Raw genomic sequence first — 25,496 nt, 5'->3', positions numbered from 1 at the left:
ACCTGCCCTTCAACACTGCCAGGGATGGGGCAGCCACAGCTTCCCTGGGCAACCTGGGCCAGGCTCTCCCCACCCTCACAGCCCAGAATTTCTCCCTCACATCTCAGCTCCAGCTCCCTCTGCCAGCTGGAAACCCTTCCCCCTGCTCCCATCCCTCCCTGCCCTTGTCCCAGGTCCCTCCCCAGCTTTCCTGGAGCCACTTCAGGCACTGGAAGGTGCTCTCAGGTCTCCCTGGAGCCTTCTCTTCTCCAGGCTCAACACCCCAACTCTCCCAGCCTGGCTCCAGAGCAGAGCTGCTCCAGCCCTCCCAGCATCTCCGGGGCCTCCTCTGGCCTCTCTCCAACAGCTCCGTGTCCTTCCTGTGCTGGGGACCCCAGAGCTGTTCCCAGCCCTGCAGGGGGGTCTCAGCAGAGCAGAGCAGAGGGGACAATCCCCTCCCTGGCCCTGCTGGTCACGCTGCTGGTGACACAGCCCGGGACACGGGTGGGTTCTGGGCTCCAGCTCATGCTGAGCTTCTCATCCACCATCACCCCCAGGTCCTTCTCCTCAGGGCTGTTTTCAGTCTAACCTGGGTCTGTGCTTGGGATTGTCCTGACCCAGGTGCAGGACCTTGCACTTGGCCTTGTTGGACTTCATGCAGTTTGCACAGTCCCACCTCTCCAGCCTGCCCAGGTCCCTCTGGATGGATCCCTCCCCTCCAGGGTGTCACCTCATCCCACAGTTTGGTGTCATCAGCAAACTGCTGAGGGGGCAGCGATCCCACTGTCCTTGTCACTGGCAAAGATGTTAATCAGCACTGGTCTGAGTAGTGATCCTAAATACCCAGTTGTTCATGTTTGAAGTACATTGTGTGTGGAGTGGGAAATAAGAATGAAAATTGAGATGAAGTGAATTTCATGAGTCAGACAAGTTCTTCAGTGAGGGATTGCTTCTTGGGGATATCAGGTCAGATCCAGATAAGGACACTGCAAGGAATTGCTTTTATTACTGAAGGAAACATCCATTTAATTGTAGTACAAAACATCCCCAGCCCTCCCATCAACAGGAGGTTTCAAACCTCCTAAGAGGTAAAGTTTATTTTTAAGGTATTTTTAAGATTAAGGTATTTTTAAGAGAAGCTTGGCCAAGGTCTGTTCAGTGCTGTGCCTGTATTAGGGAAGGTTGATTTCTGGTTGTGGGGAACTGTGGCCTCTGGAATCTTCTAACAATAGTGTTTCTACCTTTTTGTCTAAACTGCTGATCCATCCAGGGTTGTTTCTGTGCTGGGTCTCCAGAGAGATTTTAACTGGGAAATGAATAGATGTGTAGGCTACAGGAACACCATGTGATGCACTATTTCAGAGAGCATCCTACTCCTCCTGTTTGGAAAAGAAGGGGAGGCTGAGAGGCTGGTTTGTTCCTGTGGATATTTCAGCACATATTAATGTTCCCCTCAATGTGTTTTAAAAACGTGCTCCATTTACTCCTCTGTCTTCTCCCTGCACAGGGGTCTTCTCTGCTATCTTGCCATTTGAAATGTTCTGTCTTGATACCTACATGACAGCTTGTACTTGTGCTGTTGTCTGCACAGTACGTAAAGCAAGGGTTTAATCTGTCCACCTGGAGCAGGTCACTAGTAATAACCTTTGGTTTGAAGAAGTGGGAAAGGATGAAGCCTCCTTTTCCTGCAGATTTATCACTGGCTCTTCAGAAGCAGGGTGGCTGGAAGGGTGTCTGCCCTGGGCTATGAACACAAGGATGAAGACTGGTCCTAGGTTTGTAGTGCCTGAATGGATGGAATTTTTTTTTTAAAAAAAAAAAGGATTTTTCTCAATTGGGTCTTAAAGAAGATGGTTTGAATACATACAAGCAAAGTATGGATTGAAAACGAGTGTTTGTTGCTTGAGGATTTTGCTGGCTCAAGCTTTCTGTTTATACTGTTTGAGCACTTCTTGTGTAGAATCATGGAATCATGGACTGGTTTGGGTTGGAAGGAACCTTAGAGATCATCCAGTCCCCCCCCTGCATGGGCAGGGACACCTCCCAGCAGCCCAGGCTGCTCCAAGCCCCATCCAACCTGCCCTTCAACACTGCCAGGGATGGGGCAGCCACAGCTTCCCTGGGCAACCCGTTCCAGGGTCTCACCACTCTCATAATCAAGGATTTTGTCCTGATGTCCAACCTAAATCTCCCCTCTGCCAGCTGGAAACCCTTCCCCCTGCTCCCATCCCTCCCTGCCCTTGTCCCAAGCCCCTCCCCAGCTTTCCTGGAGCCCCTTCAGGCCCTGGAAGGTGCTCTCAGGTCTCCCTGGAGCCTTCTCATCTCCAGGCTGAACACCCCAACTCCCTCAGCCTTTTTGTACCACTATTACATTTTCTTTCTTTCGTTCTGTGAACACTTTGGGGGAAAATAAATATGCTGCTTTTGTGATCTCATTACTGACATTTTTGCTAAGCTGCATTTTGGCTTGTGACACATTGTGTGAAACATAATTTTTAATGTTTGTTTATGGTGCACCAGAGCTAATTCTTCCCTCTTTTTTCTCTTCTTTTTTCTTTCCAGGGGATCTACAAGTACCTTGAGAGGTGTTTTTCAGATTTCAAGCAGAGAGGCTTTGTTGTTGGATATGACACACGAGGTCAGGTGACCAGCAACTGCAGCAGTAAGAAGTATGAGTATTGATTACATTTCCAAGACTAGAAATCAAATTGTGGCTTTAAATGCATTCTGTTCTCTCAGAATATTTCTGTCATGAACTGTGCACACTCTCTCCCCTCCCTTAGCCCATTTAAATAGTAATGAAGAGAGGCATGGACTAAAGCCTTTATATAATACCAGTTGCCAGCAAATGTGGAATGTAAGGCTAGTCACTTCACCAAAGAATTTACAGTCTAAATGCATGAGAACATCAGGCAGACATTAAGAAGTTGGTGTATCTGGAGAGAAATTTGAATGTGAAGGTAAATTCAGAACATTAACATCTGGCTTGAAAGCACTAAATGTTAATGCTCTGCTGTCAGCTCTGCCCTTCTTTTGTATTTATGCCTCTGATCTCAGCTTGCCTGGGGGAGGAGAATTCTCCCTTCAGCCTAGTGTAACCTAGAATTTTGATGTCCTTGTGTAGACTGCACTCTGTGAATTCCCACAGTGGGAGTATCTCACCTGGAATGATTAATATGTAAACTTCCAGTGATGCCAAATTGTGCTTTTTGCAGGGAAAGGGGAGACAGAAGGTCTGTAAAAACTGCTTTCTGAATTCTGTAAGGAATCCAAATTCGTTGTCATTTGGAGAGCAAAATATATGTACTAATGACATGCTTTAAAAAAAGTCCACAAAACCCAAGCACAACCCTGGGGCTAATTATTCTTTAGTTAATTGTACAGGCTGGGGGAGTTGGGGGAGCCTGGAGAAGGCTCCAGGGAGACCTTAGAGCAGCTTCCAGTGCCTGAAGGGGCTACAGAAAAGCTGGGGAGGGGCTTTAGACAAGGGCACAGAGGGATGGGACAAGGGGTGATGGTTTTAAACTGAAAGAGGGGAGATTGAGGTCAGACATCAGGAAGAAATTCTTCCCCATGAGGGCAGGAAGGCACTGGAACAGGTTGCCCAGAGAGGCTGTGGCTGCCTCCTCCCTGGAGGTGTTGAAGGGCAGGTTGGATGAGGCTTGTGCAGCCTGGTCCTGTCATTCAGGGATCATGAAGCCCCACAAAACCCAAACACAACCCTGGGGCTAATTATTCTTTAGTTAAATAGTAATTAATTATTGTAGTTAATGTAGTTATTGTAGGTAATAGTTGTAACTATTGTAGTTGTGTGAGTTTTTAAAACTTGTTTGTGAACAAGATGATCTGGTGGACTAGATGATCTTTCAAGGTCCCTTCCAACCCCTAAGATTCTGTGATTCTAAGATTCTGTGAGCATCTGATACTTCAGGGATGTAGGAACTGTACAGAATCTGGTAACTGTCTTTTAAAGAGTTTCTGCATTCCCAAGGTCCACCTCTCCATGCCCTCCTTTCTGCTCTTCAGATGTGTGTGGCACATTGGCTCCCAGGCTTTGGCATAAGGGTCTTCAACTCATCTGTTACACTGTATTTGGGCTATTACCCAAATTATTTGGGTTATGTGTAGCTTCAAAATATAGAAGTATAGGAAAAACTTTCCTTTTTAGCCACACAAAGTTTGGAATTCAGACTTGATGGCAGCACAGTCGTTTTATGTGTCAAAAGAGCAAGTTAGTTCTCAACTACATATTTCTTTTGTCCCATCATCCCTGAGGGAGATGGCAGCCTGTCCAAAGGGGTTCTGTAATTAGTAATAAAGTTGACTCAAGTATTGTGATACACAAGCAAAATTTTCAACTACAAGCTGAGCTCTTAAACTCTTTTGGGCAGTTTCAGGTTAGATTTGATAGGTGCTAAAGTGAAATTTTGAGTAACTGAAAGAGACTGCACTGTGCTCATCATGAGAGGTCAGGAGGCAAGGATTAATGATTGTCTGTGAAAACAAGTGAGCAAAGCAAACTGCCACTTGTGATTCTTTCATCTGTTTTGACCCTGAGCAAGACTTGCCTGACATATGAGGAGAGGCTGAGAAAACTGGGTTTGTTCAGCCTGGAGAAGAGAAGGCTCAGTGGAGATCTTGTCATCATGTTCCAGTCCTTAAAGGGTGGCTGCCAAGAAGATGGAGACTCCCTGTTGTCAAGGAGTCCCCTGGAAAAGACAAGGGGTGATGGGCACAAGTTGCTCCTGGGGAGATTCCCATTGGCACAAGAGGGAAATGTTTCCCCATCAGGACAGTCCAACATTGGAACAGTCTCCAAGGGAAGTGGTGGATTCCCCCACATTGGGCAGTTTGAAGCCTCAGCTTGACAGGGTGCTGAGCCACCTCAGATCAACTGGAGTAGTACCTGGAAAGGTTGGACCAGATGGTCCTTGAGGTCCCTTCCAACCTGGCATTCTAAGACTCGATGATTCCTATTACCTGCTGAGCTATGTGCACCTGACTTGAACAGTTTCATATCAAGGTTACCTGAATGAGAATGAGTTTCCCTGCTGCTTGAAAGGAAATGTTTATAATAAAATCAAGGTTTAAAATCACAGGTGCTGTTACTATTCCTGAACTTTCTGGGATAAGAGCATGCTGGTTTGCAGGAGGATATTTTAGGAATAAATCTGCTTCATGGGTGTTGGCTGAAGCTGCTGACCAAGGCTGGCAAACAAGCTTTGCTGTGTGGGATACTGAGTCCATTTCCAAACCTGCTGTTGCAGACATCTGGCACTTTAAACTTTCTGGGAGGTTCGTTCTGTCCTTGAATGAAGGATAAGTGTCTTCTCTATTTTTGCTGTCACTGGTGTATCTACATGGTTGACTAAAATGCCTTGTGCTCTTCAAGCCACACACAAAAGCACCATCTGGGTTGTCCACCCTGAAAGCTGTGTTACACTGACTGCAGCCCGTGGGGTACCACTCTTAGTGTAAAGAAAATAAGAAGGGATTTAAGAAACAAGTGCAATGAAGTTTACAGTGATGCCATATGGCTGCTGGATTGTTGTGGGGAGCTGGGTTGACTGCATCTCTTCTCTTTCCTGTTGGTAGGCTTGCAAAGCTCACTGCAGCTGTCCTGCTGGCTAAAGATGTACCTGTCTACTTCTTTTCCACCTATGTCCCTACACCCTTTGTGGTGAGTCACCTTCTCTTTTACAACGTTGAACCATGCAGTTAAGGGAGTCTTGGAAAGTCTGCTAAAAATGTGAACTAGCAAATTTCTTCTCAAATTCCAGTATTTAAACAGAAAAATAGGGGCTGCTTGGAACTCCTGCCTCTTCAAGGAGGTGTGAACAAGAGGGTTGCCGGATTCTTCTGTGTGCAGATAATCAAGAGTCACATTTCACCCCAGGCTGCCATGGGAGGACTAAAGTTATTCCAGTTCAGGGTTTGCTTTATTAGTTACCAGTGAAGTGTTGTGCTGTCCTTTAATTCTGTTCTTAAACATCTGAGTGTCATAAGAGTCAAAGATGATATTTATGTGTGTGTGATTAAATACACGCATATAGGGACTTTATGGTTTTGGATGTAAGACTTGAACTGCTTGGAGTGGAAGTACTTGAAGATTGCCTCTACTTTTAGTATCTAAAAAAACCCCAACACTTCAGTTTCTAGTCACAGCAGCTTTTTCTTGCAGGGTTTTAAATCCTTGTGTTTAAATCCAGCTTTCTCATATGCTGTGCATGCAGTGGATCTCTTTTCCAGGGGAGGGCTGAATAAAAAGGCTGGGTGCTCTTTAGCTGGAAGTACCTGTAACTTGTTTTTCAAGCAGCCTTTTGGTGAATTCCCTCATTCTGTTTGAACCTGTTTTCCCTTTCTCAAATGCTGCTGTCATCTGAGTGTCAGTTTCCTTGAGTCAGTTGTGTTTATGTGGCTGGGAAACAGAATAATGCTCCTGTGCAACAGAACAGAACAAACTATTGCTGGCTACAGGAGGCAGAATGTTGAGCATTCATGTCTACAATTTTCAAATAGCCTGGTGACACTTTAAGAGCAACTTCTCCTGTGCTATCCTATTGTATAACTGTCCTTATATTATAATTTTATCTGTGCCAGCTGCAGAACTCTTGGCTAAATCAACATTTCTGGCTTTCCTTTTAGCCCTATGCTGTTCAGCAGCTCAAAGCTGTGGCTGGTGTGATGATCACAGCGTCCCACAACCGGAAAGAAGACAATGGATACAAGGTCAGGCTTGAACTTGGAAGTTCATAGCACGTCCCAGTCAGCTGCTTTCCAGTTTTCCCCACCTGCCTTTGGCATTTGGCTTCTTCTGGAACATGGATGGGTGTACATTAAAAGGAAAAGTGATTTCAAGTAATAAACCTTTCATATAACCTGAATGACACACACTGCCTGTGACTGGAGCTGAAGACCACCCTGCTTGTGTATCTTGAGCACATCTGTTGGGACATTCCATAATCAGCAGCTGAAGAAATGCTTCAGCAATTTATTATGTGTTCACTTCTTAGACTTAAAAATGAGTTCCAAACTAAGCTAAAGCTTAGGTGAATTAGTCAGCCCAGTAGGTAACTGTGCTGGAGATGGAGATGGTTTGATAGTTGATGAATAGAACTTCTTAGTAGCTTGGTGCTCCCTGCAAGGTTGTTTTTTCTGGGCATTGGGAGAGAGGTGAGTGGCTTCATTTGGAAAGCTTGGAACAGTATAGCCATCTATAATAGCAAATGCTGCTTATGCAGTGATGTAATACAGTGCTTCCTTTCTGAACTGCCTAAGAATCTGAACTAAACTCTACATTGTAACTAAACTTGGCATTCTGGATGCTTAGGAACAGGTCAGTGAATAATGGCAGTGATAAGAAAGCAAAGATAACTCTTGGAGGTGATTGTACTGCACTCATCCTCTGTCAGACAAGTTGTGAAGTACTTTTCAGCCTTTACTGAGCCACATCAGCTTTCTAGGTGCTTCATTTTTATCAAGAAGCTATTTTTGTCTCCTAGTAGAAGCATTTCACTTTTGCCAGGCTACTGGTTATTTTTTCTAATCTTTCACATGAATTGTTTTATCTTTCACATTTCCCCTGTGAATTCAGCAGCTTCTAAAGGTTTTGGACAATTCTAACCCAACTGGACAAAGCCATAGTTTTGAAGATAATTTGTGCCTGTGGGTTTCATGGAAGCCAGAGGACAAGAAAAGAGCCAGATTGGTCTGAGTTGAAAGTCTGCATTGTGAACCCAACCATGGTGCTGGAAACAAACTGTGGGAAAACTGGCATTAAATAGTTCCTCAACAAATACTTTTTATAGCTCAGGGTTTGCTAGTGTTTCCAGCTGAAAGATTATGGTGGTTTAGTTATGGAAAAACATGTGCCTTGGCACACTGCTTATCTGTTTTGCTTTGATTTCAAAAACAAGTTGTGCTGCTTTTTCAAAAGGAAAGTCAGACCATGTGAAGGTAACTTTTTTCATCTGTTTCAGTTTCAAAAACAGAAGTGCCCAGTATCAGTTTCTCATGTCCTGGTGATTTCAGTCATAATACTTGAATACCAGTTGTTTTTTGAAACTAGGTCTTGTTGCTGAGTAGCTCTCATTGCATAAGTGGAATCATGAACTGTGATTCCAAATGACTTTTGAGGGTTTGGCCAGTTGAGCCTTCTCTGTGTGACCTCAAGAAGCAGGAAGCATGGCTAATCCTGCAGGTAAAACAATTCATGAAGTTGATAATCTCTGTAATTGACCGATGTCTTGTTTTTCTTGAACTTATACCAGGTTTATTGGGAAAATGGAGCACAGATCACCTCTCCTCATGACAAGGAAATTATAAAATGTATAGAAGAGTGTGTGGAACCATGGGATGGCTCGTGGAATGAGAATCTAGTAGACACCAGTCCCCTTAGGCAGGATCCTCTGAAGAAAATTTGTGACTGTTACATGGAGGATTTGAAAAAGATCTGTTATTATAGGTATTGTATAAAATAAAGTGTACTTAATGATGTTTTTGGTAAGGTCTAGGTTACATGTGAAACGTGCAGTGCTGACAGGTAGACTTCAATAATGTGTCCAGGTCTGGAGTCCCCAAGACAAGAAGGGCAGGGAGCTCCTGGAGGGAGTCCAAACGAGGCCATGAAGATGATCCAAGGGCTGGAGCAGCTCTGCTCTGGAGATAGGCTGGGAGAGTTGGGGTGTTCAGCCTGGAGAAGAGAAGGCTCCAGGGAGACCTGAGAGTACCTTCCAGTGCCTAAAGGGGCTCCAGGAAAGCTGGGGAGGGACCTAGGACAAGGGCAGGGAGGGATGGGAGCAGGGGGAAGGGTTTCCAGCTGGCAGAGGGAGCTGGAGCTGAGATGTGAGGGAGAAATTCTGGGCTGTGAGGGTGGGGAGAGCCTGGCCCAGGTTGCCCAGGGAAGCTGTGGCTGCCCCATCCCTGGCAGTGTTGAAGGGCAGGTTGGATGGGGCTTGGAGCAGCCTGGGCTGCTGGGAGGTGTCCCTGCCCATGCAGGGGGGTTGGAACTTCTCTGGGCAAACTGGGCCAGGGTCTCCTCATCCTCACAACACAGAATTTATCCCTAATGTCTGACTTACATCTGTCCTCCTCGAGATTTAATGTTATCGCTTTTCCTCACAATCCCTGCCCTTGTCCTTGGATCATCTTCATGGCCTCCTTTGTAGTCACTCCAACAGCTCCATGTCCTTCTTACGTTGGGGGCTCTAGACCTGGACACAGTTCTCCAGGGGGCCTCAGCAGAGCAGAGGGGACAATCCCGTCCCAGGCCCTTCTGGTCATGCTGCTGGTGACACAGCCCAGGACACGGGTGGTTTCTGGGCCCAGCACACCTTGCTGGCTCATGTTGAGCTTCTCATCCACCATCACCCCCAGGTCCTTCTCCTCAGGGCTGCTTTTTATCTGTTCTCTCTCCAACCTGTATTTGTGTCTGGGATGCCCCACCCAGGTGCAGGACCTTGCACATGGCCTGGTTGAACTTCATGCAGTCTGCACAGTCCCACCTCTCCAGCCTGCCCAGGTCCCTCTGGATGAATCTGTCCCCTCCAGTGTGTCACCTCTCTGTGTCATCAGCAAACTGAGGGAGAAGCAGAAGAAGCTTTAATCCAGCAATTTCTAGTGAAAGTCCAAATGAGCATTTTTCCCTCATTCCTTCTTTGAAATTAATGCAGAAATCACCAGAATTGGACAAAGTGCACTTGCATTGTTTTGCTCCCCACCTGAAAGTAGTTTTGTTAAATAACCAAAATCTTACTGAAATTCTCTTTTTCCTTCTCAGGGAGCTGAACACACAAACACATTTGAAGTTTGTTCATACCTCATTTCATGGAGTTGGACATGACTATGTGCAGTTGGCTTTCCAAGCATTTGGCTTTCAGCCCCCCATTCCAGTCCCTGAACAAAAGGATCCAGATCCAGACTTCTCCACTGTCAAATGCCCGAATCCTGAAGAAGGAGAATGTGTCCTGGTATGTATATATATATTTTTTTTCTACTTGATCAGATTTATGTGTTTTTATGGTCTTTTCTCTGTCTGGCTATGGTCCTGTGGTAAAAAACAGGAAGGAACAGGATTACCTGGCTGAGGAAGAGAACAGGGAGGACCTGGCTTTGAGCTGTGTTAATGCAGGGAGAATCCACTTGAGATTGTCTTTAATTGCACATTATATGTAAATAAGAAGTAAGACTGTGAGTTTATTGGATTGTTTATGATTATTTTTCCTGCCTTTCCTCTCACCAGGAGTTGTCACTGAGGCTTGCAGAGAAAGAAAAGGCTAAAGTAGTTGTGGCCACTGATCCAGATGCAGACAGACTAGCAGTGGCAGAACAGCAGGAGAAGTAAGTGGTGGGACCTCTTATTTAATCTCTTTCTGCAGAAGAGAGAGTGAAAAATCACAGAATTGTCCCCAAATGGCTGACAGGCACACACCTTCAGCCTTCTCTTTCCTGTTATGATTTAGCTATTTGGGTGTCTCTCTTCCTAGCTTCATCTTCTGTTTTAGCTCCACCTGAATCATGTCTTTTAAACCAATAACTCAGAAAAAATTCAATATTTAGCAGTGTTAGAGTAAATGGCCAGATAAAATTTAACTGAAAAGCTGACTGGTCACTGAATACAATAGAATCTTGTCATTAATTGCTGTTTTTTCACTTCTGTGAGGCAAACAAATTCTACCTTGGGATAGTTAGATGTTGTGGGCTCTTTTCTTCCCCCCCTTGGCTTCTTCATATTGAATAGAAATTATTTTTCTTCCACTAACAGGCCAAAATTCTGAGAATTGTGTAAGTAACCACCTGTACTGTGCAGTTGTGCAGGCTCTACCTGACTGCAGTGTGTAGGCTCTCTAGTCTGCTGTACTTCTCTTTCAGAAATAAAAAAGACCTCTAAGCTGTTCTTAAGCTGCCAGTGAAGATACTTAATTGGTATCTTTGCTTGCAGAAATTCCCTGGGCTTGTAAATCATGGAGATGTGATGAATTTGGAGTCCTCTTAGTAACGTGGCTTTGTCTAGAGCAGCTTGTCCATAGTGTGCTCAGATTCCTGCTGTTGCACTGACTGCAGAAAACGTCTCTCCCTGAGTGGATGCTCCTGGGAAACCTGAAAGAGCTCTTGTATTTCCTGTCCTGTCTGCAGTGGCTGCTGGAAGGTGTTCACTGGCAACGAGCTGGCAGCTCTGTTTGGGTGGTGGATGTTTTCTTGCTGGAAGGAAAACTGCTCTGAAGATGCTGATGTGAAGAATGTTTACATGTTGGCGACCACGGTCTCCTCAAAAATCCTGAGGGCAATTGCACTTAAAGAGGGATTTCACTTTGAAGTAAGTCTGGGTTTTATGATGTCTTCTTGGCTGAGTAAAATCTGACTGCCACGTTCTCCATCTAGCCCCCCTTCATATGAGGACAGGCTGAGAGTTGGGGTGTTGAGCCTGGAGAAGAGAAGGCTCCAGGGAGACCTGAGAGCACCTTCCAGGGCCTGAAGGGGCTCCAGGAAAGCTGGGGAGGGGCTTGGGACAAGGGCAGGGAGGGCTGGGAGCAGGGGGAAGGGTTTCCAGCTGGCAGAGGGAGCTGGAGCTGAGATGTGAGGGAGAAATTCTGGGCTGTGAGGGTGGGGAGAGCCTGGCCCAGGTTGCCCAGGGAAGCTGTGGCTGCCCCATCCCTGGCAGTGTTGAAGGGCAGGTTGGATGGGGCTTGGAGCAGCCTGGGCTGCTGGGAGGTGTCCCTGCCCATGGCAGGGGGTTGGAACCTGATGATCTTTAAGGTCCCTCTAGCTCAAACCATTCTGTGATTTATGACCTTACACAATTAAAAAAAGATAACTTCCAGTCCCTTGGGAATTTTTGTGCATTCCAACTCACAGGGAAACTGGTTTACCCAGACAAGTCTGAGTTCAGCCTCTGCAGTATTTCTCAACGTGAGAATTCTCTTCCAGTGAACACAAACTGTGAGATCAGCTTATGCAAAGCTCCAAGGAAGTGACACAAATAAAGTCCAAGATTACATAGAACAGAAATGCTTTTGTCTGGCTTCAATTTCTAGAGAGAAATTCTGAGACTGAAGAGACTCTCATTCTAAGAGACTGCAAGTGTGTGCCACTTGTTGTGCTTGCTACAAAAATGCAGTGCTTTGGGCTGGATTTGTAACAAATATTTATAGGTTGCACAGTGTTCCTTTAGGTCCTCAGATCACTAGTAGGTTTTAAAGCTGGTTTTGCTTCAAATGGCAACAGACAGAAGAGCTCTGATGTTGAAATTTTTACTGTAGTGTCTTTAAGGACTTGCTGAAAAAGAAAAGAGGGTGTGGGGTGTGTGTGCCCCCACAGACTGAAGGTTATTATTTTAGTTCCTGCATCCAAGTCTAGTGTTTGATTTCTGAGGCAGTGGGATGTTGGCCTGGAGAGGTGGAAGTGCTACAGAACTTAGCACAAAGGTACAAAGATCCAGGTCCTGTTTAACAAATCTGTGTGCACCAGGAACAAGTATTTTATCAATGAGGAATTAAAAACTGAAACTGAAAGCAACTCTGAAAAGCATTTTGAGTGACTGTCCCGATGTGCTTACCAGGTTGAGCATCACTGCCTTATAGTGAATTTCATTATTCCACTAAAAACTGCTATGTTTGTTTTTTTCTAGAAAGGGACACATTTGACTGAAAGAAAAAGAAAAAACTAGACATTTACAGAAGCCCTTGGTCTCCTCTGAAAGCTTCCCCTCCTTTCTTCTCCCCAGGAAGATCTGTTCCTAAGTTTTTCTCTGCTTTTGCATCACCTGAAGAGCACAAGCAGTGCTTCTTCCCTCCCATCACCCAAAATTGCTGTTTATATTTCTGGAACTTTACCTTTTGAAGACCCTGGCACTGGTGTCTCATCTGATAAGCACCACAAAAGATCATCTCTGATCTCAGAGAGAAACACGTTCTCTTAAGCACAAGTCCTGCTTGACTTGATGCTCATGTCCTAGTTGAGTATTTAGCAGTGAAATGCTATTCAGTGACTCTTGGCCTTAGATTAATCTTCTGAAGATATGACTTGGCTAATGTTTGTCTTCACTGTCCCTGTTGTGTTGGTCATTTAACTAGATTTAAATTTGTGGAAATTAAATCTCGCCAGGGATGTAACGAGCAATAAGAAAAGCTTCTACAGGTATGCTGGGAATAAAAGAACACCCAAGAGAAGGGTAGGACCTCTCCTGAAGGAAACAGGAGACCTAGCTAGGCAGGATATTGAGGAGGCTGAGGTTTTCAAGGACTTCTTTGCATCAGTCTTCTCTGGTAAGGGCTCCAGCCTCATCACAAAGGCCACAGCAGGTGACAGCAGGGACTGGGAGAACAAAGCACACCCCACTGTAGGAGAAGAACAGGTTTGGGACTATCTAAAGAACCTGAAGGTGCACAAGTCTATGGGACCTGATGGGGTCCATCCACAGGTCCTGGAGGAGCTGGTGGATGCAGTTGCTGAGCCTCTGTCCATCATATTGGAGGGGTCATGGCAGTCTAAGGATGTTCCCACCATTCTGTGTTTCTATGAAATGATTTCAGGAACATCAGAAGTCCTTAAGCTTTATTTTCCTCTGCAGCAGTCTTTCCCATGGACCTTAACATTCAGAATAATCTCCCCCCACTTTGTTTTTTCCATTTGAGGCCTCAATTATTGTTTTTTTCTGAACTCCCAAGTCTAGAGCACAAGGTTCCCATTTGAGGAAGCACCCTGGAGGTGCAGGGAATACTGGCTACCCTTTATTCTTTGACTTGAAACTAAATTGAAAATGTGTATTTATTGCACTTTTTCTGCTTCAGGAAACACTCCCTGGTTTCAAATGGATTGGTAGTAGAGTGAAAGACCTCATAGATAATGGAAAAGAAGTTCTCTTTGCATTTGAAGAGTCTATTGGTATGTATGTTAATATCACTTCAAAATGCTGAGACCTCTGTGTGGGAAATGTGACTAAAAAGGAATGGTCTTAGTTATAAAACAAAACACAGAAGTACTTTATTTTTGTTCTTGTAGTTGCTTTTATTGGGAATTTGCTCTAATCAAATCAACTTGCCCATTATCATCATAAACGATATGTGAATCTCTGCTTCTGGCATGGTGCTTGTGCATGCAAACCTGTTTTGATACAAGTCCTGAGATGCCAGAGCCAAAATACTCTTCCTTTTTAGCTGAGATGGTGTGGAGAATTTGTTCTTAATTAGTTTAATGTCTCACAGGTCCTCTCTGTGAGGACTCACTGGTAATGGCCCTGTGGAACTGGGAGGTGGCTTCATTTGGCCACACTATCCATCCCACAGTGCAGCAGATCCTCCAGGAGCTGCCCACTGTCCTCTCATACCTCAGAACATCATGTGAGGAGTCCAGACATGTGCAGGAACAGCATTAAATACCTGATGGAAGCATGTGAATACCTCTGCTGACCTTGCCTTGAGCTCTCTGTTTTTCTTGTTAGTCTTGCTGGTACCACTACTAAGTAGGGAATGTTTTTTGGCTGTAGGAATTCATAGAAATTCTCCCCTTAACACAACTGGCAGCTTCCTGGGACAGCACATTCACATGTGATGTGGCATTTTAGATGAGGCATTAGGAAGAAATTCTGTGCTGTGAGGGTGGTGAGACCCTGGCCCAGGTTGCCCAGGGAAGCTGTGGCTGCCCCATCCCTGGCAGTGTTGAAGGGCAGGTTGGATGGGGCTTGGAGCAGCCTGGGCTGCTGGGAGGTGTCCCAAGGCTGTATCTGTTTGGGTTCCTTGGATTCACCTCACTGGTAAGACTCTTTGCAGTACTGGTGTGCTTGCACAAAGCAGGCAGAGATAAATATGTATGTTTTGAGAGATCTCCTCACAGAGCAGATGTTATCAGCCTGGAATTAATTGATTAGAGCATGTATCTTTCCAGCCCCATAGCCCCTAAACTAATTAGCTTTCCTGAAAAAGAGGTCTGCCTTGCACTAATGAAACCTGCTTACGTGTATCAGCCAATCTTCTATGACAGGGAAAAGGTTCACACTTCAGTCAAGTAAATCCATGTATTAGTATGTCAGGTTCTTTATTCCATGGTCCGTTTTTGGTTCCCAGGCTTCATGTGTGGCACAGCAGTGTTGGATAAAGATGGTGTGAGTGCAGCAGTGGTCATAGCTGAAATGGCAACCTACCTGGAGGGCAAGAACCTAACACTGGCACAGAAACTCATTGAGATATATGAAACGTAAGTTGTATTTGTCATCAATATGTTCCACATTTATCTCCTTATGGCACTTGGGAGCTTGCTCTGTCATGTGCAAACTGCAGCAAATTCTGTACAACTGGACTGAAAAGCTGCCAGGTACAGTGATAAGAGAAGGATTTCATGCTTTCTCTTAAGCTGCAGAGAAGGGTCTGTGTAGAATGAAGAGCGGGTGGTTGAAAAACCTAAACTTCCATGTGCAAACGTGGTTGTTTCACCTTGTGAGGGCTTCCACTAGGTCTGACTGGGGACAGCAGTTTTATCTTGGGTGAAATCATCAGTCACCTTCCTCAGAGGCTGTTGAAAGAACCTGTTGCTGTGGCTGCTCATGTGGCTCTAACAGGCAATTACTTATGGTGTGGGAATTATTTCTCATGTTCATTTCCTGAGGGCTACCAAGGCTGCACTTGGCCAAATGGGTGTTTTTCAGTTCTTTGGAATTGAAACCTTTGCTTGAATTGAAAAATACCTTCAGTTGAGCTGAGTAATGCAGTGAAATCTGCTTCAAAGTCCAAACATTTGTCTATAAATGTCTGCTTCCACAGCTGGGAGAACTGTGGGGTTTTTCCTGTTATTCCTTTTCCAAATGGGCTTTTATAGATACCAAATATAGGAGTTTTCTGGACATCTTGTAACTGAAAATGTTGATCTGCTTGTAGGTATGGATATCACATATCAAAGACTTCCTATTTCTTGTGCTATGATCCTCCAACTATCAAGAGGATATTTGAGAGGCTTCGGAACTTCAATACCCCTCAGTCTTACCCAAGTTGTTGTGGTGTTTACAATATCTTACATGTAAGAGATATCACCACTGGCTATGACAGCAGCCAGCCCAGCAGGAAATCGGTGAGTTCTGAGCCCTTGTTGCAGGAGGGGTTTGGGTTTTGAAGAGACAAAGTTAAATATCCCAAGAACTATGCAGAAGGATGTTCAAGGGCAGGTTGGATGGGGCTCGGAGAAGCCTGGGCTGGAGGGAGGTGTCCCTGCCCAAGCAGGAGTTGGAACTAGATGATCTTGAAGGTCCTTTCCAACCCAAACCAGACTATGACTCTCTCTCTCTAGGACTTGAGTCCCTGTCTCTCTCTAGGACTGACACTCCATGACGTGTCAGCTAAGGCGGCAGTGTAATTATAGTCGTCTCTTAAGGGTGCTTAACAACATCATCTGGGAGGAAAACTGCTTAAATGTGAAATGGTCTTGCTGTTGTGTTGACTATATTGATAGAAAAATGAATTAATTTTATTAGTTGAAGTGAGCTTGATGCTCCTCCAACTCTTAAGCTGTCTATATGGGCTTCCAGATGTTGGAATTCTAGTGGGAGGAAGAGGCCATCTTTTTATCCTGAAATACTGAGTGTAATCTAGGTGGAAGTTGTGGAATCCCATCCCTGGCAGTGTTGAAGGGCAGGTTGGATGGGGCTTGGAGCAGCCTGGGCTGCTGGGAGGTGTCCCTGCCCATGCAGGGGTGTTGGAACTGGGTGATGTTTAAGGTTCTTCTAATCCCAACCCGTGTGTGATTCTCCGATAGGTCTGTAAGGAATATTGTAATTAAAACAAAAATAATTTCAAAACCCTCCCAGTTTTGTGTTAGTTGGGGTGTTCTGCAATGAAATGTTGTTTCTGTAGGTGCTGCCAGTGAGTAAGAGCAGTCAGATGATCACTTTTACATTTCAAAATGGTTGTGTTGCCACCCTGCGGACCAGTGGAACGGAGCCAAAGATCAAGTACTACGCGGAGATGTGTGCGCTGCCCCAGCAGAGGTCAGTGGCAGGTCTGCATGCACACGGGCTTGGCCAGGCTGTGTCACCAGCAGTGTGGTCAGCAGGTCAAGGAGGGGATGGTCCCTGTTTACTTAGCTCTTGTGGGACCCCCCTGCAGGGCTGGATCCAGCTCTGGGGTCCCCAGCACAGGAAGGACACGGAGCTGCTGGAGAGAGGCCAGAGGAGGCCCCGGAGATGCTGGGAGGGCTGGAGCAGCTCTGCTCTGGAGCCAGGCTGGGAGAGTTGGGGTGTTGAGCCTGGAGAAGAGAAGGCTCCAGGGAGACCTGAGAGCACCTTCCAGGGCCTGAAGGGGCTCCAGGAAAGCTGGAGAGGGGCTTGGGACAAGGGCAGGGAGGGCTGGGAGCAGGGGGAAGGGTTTCCAGCTGGCAGAGGGAGCTGGAGCTGAGATGGGAGGGAGAAATTCTGGGCTGTGAGGGTGGGGAGAGCCTGGCCCAGGTTGCCCAGGGAAGCTGTGGCTGCCCCATCCCTGGCAGTGTTGAAGGGCAGGTTGGATGGGGCTTGGAGCAGCCTGGGCTGCTGGGAGGTGTCCCTGCCCATGCAGGGATGGATCTAGATGATCTTTAAGGTCCCTTCCAACCCAGCCCATTCCATGGTTCTATCACTAGATGCCTTTGGGCTGAAGGGTCAGTCTGCAGGTATCGATCACCCTGTGGTGAGGGATTCCTCTCTTGCCTACTTGGAGACTTGAGCCTCAACTGAATGTTCCAGCCTGTTAAACTGTCCAGTCTAATGCACTTTCCTCCTCATAAGTGATCCCCTCTCTAGTGGGTGAGACAAAGAATTGAAGTTTCAGCATCTGCTGATCAGTTCCTCATTCAGTGAGAAATAAAAAGTGACTGTTCTGCTGGCAAGTGTCCTTAAATCCAGGTGAATTCCTATCACATTTGGGAATGTCCTGTGTTGCTCTGAGCTACTGGATTGTAACTACAGGTCTCTCCCTTCCCAAGAGCCACCTGGATTCACCTTCTTACAGTTTAAAAAGGAAAAAAAGAAAGAAATACAGTGTGTGTTTACACACCAGGAATGTAAATGAGGAGCCTGGGTTCTCAGTCTAGAGGGAAGAAAGGTCTAGAACTAGAATTCTAACCTCAGTTGTGTGAATACTCCTTTAAGACTCTTTTCCCTGCTTCCCTGGGGAGCAGAGAATTGAAAATGGCATAAAGGAGCCTCTGATTCTGGATTTATTTCTACTTATTGGCAGGAATTTGGGGTGAGAACACTCTCATGGCTTAGTGTTTTGGTCAGACTTAGGGAGATGGTGGGTGGGAAGTGATAAGATTCTTTATACAATGTGCATGTGAAGAGCTACACAGACCCAGGCCCATGCAGCTTTCCTAGACAGTTGCTGAAGAATTATTTCAAACATGGTTTATTGCTACATGAAGTGTATTCACACAGGTATGACCCATCTCTCTGAAGAATGTTTTTAAATTGTCCTGAATTGATGGCGAAATAACAGCAGCTCAGAGAGATGGCAGGATCCTACACCCCAATGTCCTGAATGGCAGCTCTTGCCAGAAGCTTGTATGTGTTTTGTCAGAGAGCTTTCTGATCCTCTGGCCTATGAAAATACTGCTTTGTTGTTTGGGGATGGAAATTCTCACTTCAGCTAGAACTTAGAACTTCCAGTGCCTGAAGGAGTTCCAGGAAAGCTGGGGAGGGGCTTTTCAACAGAGAGGGCAGTGACAGGACAAGGGGTGATGGTTTGAAACTGAAAGAGGGGAGATTGAGGTCAGACATCAGGAAGAAATTCTTCCCCAGGAGGGCAGGAAGGCACTGGAACAGGTTGCCCAGGGAAGCTGTGGCTGCCCCATCCCTGGAGGTGTTCAAGGGCAGGTTGGATGAGGCTTGTGCAGCCTGGGCTGCTGGGAGGTCTCCCTGCTCATGGCAGAGGGGTTGGGACCTGATGGCCTTTAAGGTCTCTTCCAACCTTTACCATTCTGTGACTCTATGACCATGCTTCCATGCACCTGGAGTGGACAAGGTGCCACTGGGTGGAGAAGAGATAAGACAGAGTCAAGGCAAAGAGCTCCGTCAACAGGGAAGGAATAAATGCTAGAAATACTGCCCTTAACCTAATCTTAACAAAGGGGAAGGGCAGGCAGGTCAAAGCAGTGAGGAGAGAAAGCACCTGAGGATGCTTTGGTGCAGCATTTGGGCTTCTGTTTTTCATTTGGGTAAGTCAGAAAAATACATGGACCTTTCATTTGAGTCTTACTAATGGTTAATGACAGTTACTGTCTGGAACATGAAACTGAAAAGCTTTCAAGCCTCCCTGATTCAAAGCATCAAATGCAGGAACCTCAAAAGACATTCCTCTCTATAATAACTGTGCAAATATTGCTCTATGTTGATGTTCATTGATGATTCTTGAAAGCTGAACAGCAGGAAAGCCAGTTTGATGGCAGCTTTTTTGGGTTGTTTTCTTTAAAAGGAAGTGGTGACCTGAAGGGCAGTGATACTTTGCCAATTCCCCAAATGAAAAAAGCAAATGTAAATAAGTCTGGTTTGCCTTTTCTCTGTTAAAAACAGGTTGAGTTCCTCTGCCTCCAGTGAGGCTTTGGGGGCAGGAGAGGGTTCAGGCATTTGGGAAGGGGTGTTGCAATATGTTCATTTTTGTGCATGTGGATGTTGTCTTTTTATTCAACTGAATGTCTGGGCATTTAAATGGGGAAAGGATCAGGGTGTTACAGTGTCCTCCTGTGAACTGTGACACTTTGCCTGTTTACTCAATCCCCCTAAATTGCACTTCAGTCAGAGCACAGTCAGATACCTCAGCTGGTCATCTGGGGCCTCCTAGAGAAGATTCTAGATGATCCACCTCTTAGCAGCTCCTTCTTACTTTTTAATCCATGTACAGTCTGTCTCTGACCAGTCTTGAATTGGTTTTGCAGTCCTTAGTTCTTGTGCCTTCCCTGCTAGCCCTCTAGTGGCCATTGTTTGTTTGTTTGTTTTCTTTAATGGCATTAAATTAATTAATACTGAAACAGCCCCTGCTGAAAAGCAGCTGGTTAAAGTGAGCAGGTTGGAGGCTCTACCCATTGATGCTGGTAGGAAATGGGACAGATCTAGTCCCTCACCATCAGATCTTGCTTTTTAGTATGTTTTTAACGAGGTGCTTGGTGTTTATCAACCCCCTGACATGTCATTCTTCTCTTTCTAGTGACAGGACCGTGCTGGAAGAAGAACTTCAGAAGCTGATTGAAGCTTTGATTGAGCATTTCCTTGAGCCTGACAAGAACGGACTGGTCTGGCGCTCTGCTTAGACCTGCTCTCCCTGCTGTTCAGAGCAGTGTCAGCCTGCACTGCTCTCATGAAACAAAGGAACCAAGAACAGAGCTCACTTTGATGTCTGTGTGTGTGTGTTCAACAGCTACATTTTGATTCTGTGAAGAAGCAGCATTCTTTTGTCAGGCCTTTCGCCAAAGTCTGAGCTAGAAAACTGGGATAAATGAGAGAAAAGGATGGAATTTATTATTACAGTTCCCTGTCCTTTGACCAACGGGCTCATTAACCCACACAAACTGAACTAGTGGCTTTAAGACAGCAGGTCTTAGCCACTAGATCTTAAACTGATTTCATGTACCTAACACCTTTTGTGTGAAAAGGGTTTAAAAATCAGGTAGCGGTGGTATTTGAAGGAAGAGGTTGCTCCAAACTGACAAAAAAGCTTGCTTCTCCCTGGCTGTTGGGTGTGAGTGTTGGTATCCTTGTGACAGGTCTTCATTGCTTAGCATTTCTTGTTCAGGCAGGTTCTTCAATAGGACGTTTCTCAGCTACTTGAGTATCCTTCTGTTGGCAAAGGTGCTCTTGGTGCTTTGTCTCTTTCCTGTTGTGGATCTTAGAATATTTACTTGGCAGTGAAGCAATAGTGGCAACACGGGCAGTTCCACTGGCAGGTTGGGTTTTGAATTGCATGCTGCCTTCCCAAGGCTTCCAAAGGAGTAGGAACTTGGTCATTCCTTGGTTAAATTGCCCATTCCAACAACCAAAGGCCTTGTAGCCATTTTTTGGTCCCACCTCTCTGAGGGCTCTTGAGCCTTTTTTGAAATACTAGTTTCAGAAATTCAGCAACTTTGTATGAAAATTCCAGTTAGTGGTTTGTTCTGGTTTTGATGGCTTGAATTTCTATTGTCTGTGTATTAACAAAAAGGAAGAAAGCAGAGGTGAGACACTACCATCCTTGGGTTTTTTATTGTATTTTTCCCCTTCCCCTCCATTTTTTGTTTCCCTTCCCCTCCATTTTTTGTTTCCCTTCCCCTCCATTTTTTGTTTCCCTTCCCCTCCATTTTTTGTTTCCCTTCCCCTCCATTTTTTGTTTCCCTTCCCCTCCATTTTTTGTTTCCCTTCCCCTCCATTTTTTGTTTCCCTTCCCCTCCATTTTTTGTTTCCCTTCCCCTCCATTTTTTGTTTCCCTTCCCCTCCATTTTTTGTTTCCCTTCCCCTCCATTTTTTGTTTCCCTTCCCCTCCATTTTTTGTTTCCCTTCCCCTCCATTTTTTGTTTCCCTTCCCCTCCATTTTTTGTTTCCCTTCCCCTCCATTTTTTGTTTCCCTTCCCAAATATTTAATTTTTATTGTCACATCTTATAAATTGATTTGCTGGAATAACAGTTTGCAGATAATATTATTCTCTAGGACAAATTTTTAACAACTTCCCCAGATCTGTTTCCTCCTTTTGCTGGAGCAGAATGTCATGTGGCTCATCACTTCTTCCAAAAAATAGACCAACACAGACATTTTCATGGAGATACCTGGGATTTCAGAAAATAGAAGCCACATTTTGGCTTTAACTGAAGCAACACTTCAAAAAAAACTGCATATTGATTAACTGAGGATAATTGCTGTTAATGATTGCTGTTAAATTGCTGATATAAACCTCCAGACTAAGGTCAGCAGTGTTCTGGACATCTCCCTGCTCTCACTTTGCAGTCATTAGGTGTCAAAAAGAGAGAAACCTGAGCACTTAACCTTTATATTGAAGATTACATGAGAAGAACCTAAGATGCACTGAAGTTAAATGCCCTGTTTTGCCACTATTGTTGGATCTCTCAGCTTGTCCTCCATCTCCTCCCTGTACAGCCTGATGCTCCAGGGTTGCCCAGCCTGTGTTGCATCCAGGTGGCTTCCAAGATCCCCCAGGTCTCAGTGTCTGGGCATGTGTTGGTGTTTCCTGCTGACAGAAGCTTTGCACTATAAACCCTGGAGAAGTATTTTGCTGTGGATGGGTGGACATGGACTGCAGAAGGTCTGTTTGTGGTGCACAAATTCTTATCCTCCACCTGTATTTATTTATTTGAAAAGAATTCCCAAATAGTTCTGCAATGGAGGGAAAAGCATCTAATACCAAATACCTTTTTTCTTTCCTCTTTTTTGATTGTACTGATATGGTGGGTGAAAGCATTTACACCTCGAGTATACTGATGTTATTGCACAGGTCCAAGGAGGTTTGAGGGCATTTCTGACTGCTCCTCTGCCTTTAGTTCCCACAAAAAAAGGTGCAGATCTGGATCCTGACTGCACTGAAGGGGAAGAAGGGCCTTGCAGTTGGTTCCCTTGGCAGCAGATGAAAGCCTGAGGTGGTTTGGATTTTGTTTTTAAATAGCCTACCAGTAGCTCAGAAGAAGATGAGTGACTTGGAACATAATTTTGAACAAAAGGGTAAACACTGTAAAAAGCCTAATGTGTGTGTGGTGAGGCCAGTTGTGTGTTTATTGTAGCAGTTAGATGTTTGAGTTGTGTTTGTGCTCCTGCAGAGAGAGCAGGAATCTGCCCTTTCCCAGAGAGTTCTGCTTTCTATCAGTAGGCAACTGTTACCAATGCAGTATGGAAGAAAGATGCCATGATGTTTTTCAAATCAGCATTCTTAGAAGTTGGTAACCAGTCAAAATAGCTTAAAATAATAAATACAGGGAGATAAGTACCTGGGATTCTTCTTGTCAATAGATGTGAGCAGTGAGTTGTAGATGTTCGTAGTGTTTTTGGAATGACAGCAACAGGCACCATGTGTTGAATGTATTTTAAAGGGTATAATAACTATTGCTGTTTTAAAACTGCTGCTACCATTGTTTTCCTACTGTATTTGAACTGTTGGATATATTTATGTTGTTCCATTTGTGGAACTCTCCCTTTATTTCCTCCCTCCAACCTTGCTTCCCTTACTTCTGTTATGTGAAGGACTGTAATCCTCTTATTTCATTGCCCTGTAACTTTGTTCTACGTGGTGTTAGAGTTTGCTGGGCTTGTGCACAACCTTCTTTCATTTGTCAGCTGGTTGTTTGGTTTTTTTTACTACTTTTCAGATAAGAACAAAGGCTTTTCAGACGTAGTAGGAAGCAGATAATAGATCAAAGGGTTGTTTACCAGGTGCTTCCAGTTAAAATACACCATTGCAAAGGTTGGTTGGCAGCAAGTCACTGGCTTGGGGGGAAACCATCCAGCCAAGGGCTTGGTTTGAGCATTTGATGGAAGTAGGAGGGCTTGGGTTTTGTCTTTTCCCTTTTTGATGGGACAGGTTTAATCTCTGTCTCACTCAGGTATGTGGTAAAGTTGTGTTTCCATGGGCTGAGGACAGGACCTCTATGAGGACAGGAGACTCACCAGGCAAGGGTGGATGCCTCCAACCCAGAGCCTGTAGCTGAATTTTTTATTCTAGTTGTGATACAGTGTCCAGTCTGTGGGTTAAATAGCCTCAAGTGCTATTTCTTCTCTGCTCCTGCACCTCTAAAGGATTCTTCCTGCCACTCATGAGTGAATCAAACTCAAATGGAAGAGAAGGAGGGTGGGTTTTTACCCCAGGACAGTTTGGCTGGAAGCTCCAAGCACAGCTCTGGCTGCAGCCCCAGTATCATGGCCCCTGCTTGGTGTGATGTCCTGTTCAGGAGGTGAGCCAGGACTGCTCCACCTGCCCTGCATCCCCAACAGGATGCAACTGGAAGGATCCAGCTTTCCCTTGGGCTGCAGGAGAAAAGGGGATCTTACCTGAGTAGGTCTCCTAATTTCCTTCATCTTAAATACCCAGCTCTTCCTTTTGAGGAGGAAAAATGCTTATTTGTGTCATCCACAGGCTAAACTGACAATTAAAATTCAATGTGTTTCCATTTCAGGCCTTGAGGTGACTCACAATGTGCAGTTCTGGGCTGCTCTGAAGCTGTTGCTGGATCTTTACTTGGAGGTCACCTGCATGTTGACATTTATGGTGTTATTCCCTGATTGATTGGTACTCAGGTAGCACTTGGTGTCCCCTCTTTGGCTCCTGAAGCATTAGGAGTTTCAGCTCCTGTCTTAGTCAAGGGAGTGTGGGTTGAAACCATCAGAGTGTTGAGGGAGAAGCCACCAGGTGGACTGATGGTTTCTGTCATTTGGAGCAGGGTGGAACTTGTGGTCTGCTTTGGAGAGCACTGCCCAAAGCTGTAGAAAGCACTTGGATGTTCTCTTTAATTTAAAAACTATTCTTGTCATCACTTTATTTTCTCTTTCCCCTTCTTTTTGCCCATTTTTCTTCCGAAGTAAGAGGAGGAGCTCTGTGCATGGTGACTCCTGGATGATCAGAGTCCATCCTGATACCAAGCTCCCACATTTTCCATCCTCCCTGCCCTTGGAATTCTCAAGAGTAACTTTGTACAAGGTGATTGAAGTATCTGGAATCCTGGGGAGTTCTGGATCTGTACTCTTGTTGGCCTGGTGTTTGTTCTTCTCAAAAACTAGGGCCTGTGACAACTATGGAGTGAGAATTTGCACTTTCCTGAAGTATTTCTGTGTATTGCTCTGTGGATTTAGCTGAATGAAGTGTTAGAAGTAATAAAATATTCTCTTCGTAGTAGCAACCCTTCATGTTTCTTCTGTCTTCTTCAGACAACCAGTATTGCCCCAAAAATGGAGCTGGTGGGGTAACAGTTCCTGCCTTGGGTGTAGGAGGAACATTCAGCATCTACCACTGGGATATTTAAAGCCCCGGGAGGTGTTTGCAGATGAAGCTGTTCAGAGGCTCATCCTGATGACACTTTGTGAGACCTGTCATGTTCAGCTGTGACCCTGTTCCCCAGGGGCTCAGCAATTAAGGTGTCCCAGGGCAGAGCACCAAGGACTGATGGGCTGGTTGTCACCTCAAGTCACCACTGATGCCACCACAGAGCAGGTGGGAAGAGAGCCAAGGTCAGGAGACCAAGCTGGGGAGTGAGTTGCTGCTGTGCAAGCCCCAGCAGGTTAATTAATGAGTGAAGAGAGTGACAACCCATAACGGGGCAGAGTGGGGCTGGTGGGTGACAGGTACATCATGAAGCCTTTTTCCTTTGAGTCAAACAGGAACTGGGGGCAAAAAGTGCCTCATGTTTCCAGCTCCCTCAGCAAGGGGTGCTCCTCAGCTGTGCCTGACATCTTGTAGCTAGGGTGACATGGAGGTTGTTTTCATCTTCATGAATATGGGAGAGAAAACACAGGGGTGATACCATGGAAAGGAGACTCTGCTCCTGGAAAGGTGGAAGCTCAGCTCAGGAACACTAAAGCAGGTTCAGGTGGATGGTTGGGGCT

The 25,496-nt window shown here is 45.4% G+C and overlaps 1 protein-coding gene across 1 annotated transcript in view; it reads left to right on the top strand.

The window, feature by feature from the left end:
* PGM2L1 (phosphoglucomutase 2 like 1) overlaps positions 1 to 24,793 on the top strand; it is a 45,614-nt gene extending 20,821 nt beyond the window's left edge. Inside the window, exons 3-14 of the mRNA XM_051608706.1 lie at positions 2,542 to 2,648; positions 5,575 to 5,659; positions 6,625 to 6,708; positions 8,250 to 8,443; positions 9,758 to 9,947; positions 10,220 to 10,317; positions 11,113 to 11,293; positions 13,767 to 13,860; positions 15,039 to 15,168; positions 15,846 to 16,035; positions 16,815 to 16,948; positions 20,133 to 24,793. Of these exons, the coding sequence (XP_051464666.1) occupies positions 2,542 to 2,648; positions 5,575 to 5,659; positions 6,625 to 6,708; positions 8,250 to 8,443; positions 9,758 to 9,947; positions 10,220 to 10,317; positions 11,113 to 11,293; positions 13,767 to 13,860; positions 15,039 to 15,168; positions 15,846 to 16,035; positions 16,815 to 16,948; positions 20,133 to 20,235 (1,590 nt within the window). The 3' untranslated portion in view covers positions 20,236 to 24,793. The remainder of the gene's footprint in view (positions 1 to 2,541; positions 2,649 to 5,574; positions 5,660 to 6,624; positions 6,709 to 8,249; positions 8,444 to 9,757; positions 9,948 to 10,219; positions 10,318 to 11,112; positions 11,294 to 13,766; positions 13,861 to 15,038; positions 15,169 to 15,845; positions 16,036 to 16,814; positions 16,949 to 20,132) is intronic.
* The last annotated feature ends 703 nt before the right edge of the window (positions 24,794 to 25,496 follow it).

Source organism: Apus apus, chromosome 1 (genome assembly GCF_020740795.1).
Source record: "Apus apus isolate bApuApu2 chromosome 1, bApuApu2.pri.cur, whole genome shotgun sequence".
NCBI lineage: Eukaryota > Metazoa > Chordata > Aves > Apodiformes > Apodidae > Apus > Apus apus.
The sequence above is the reverse complement of the archived record's forward strand: the minus strand, read 5'-3'. Positions and strand labels throughout refer to the sequence as shown.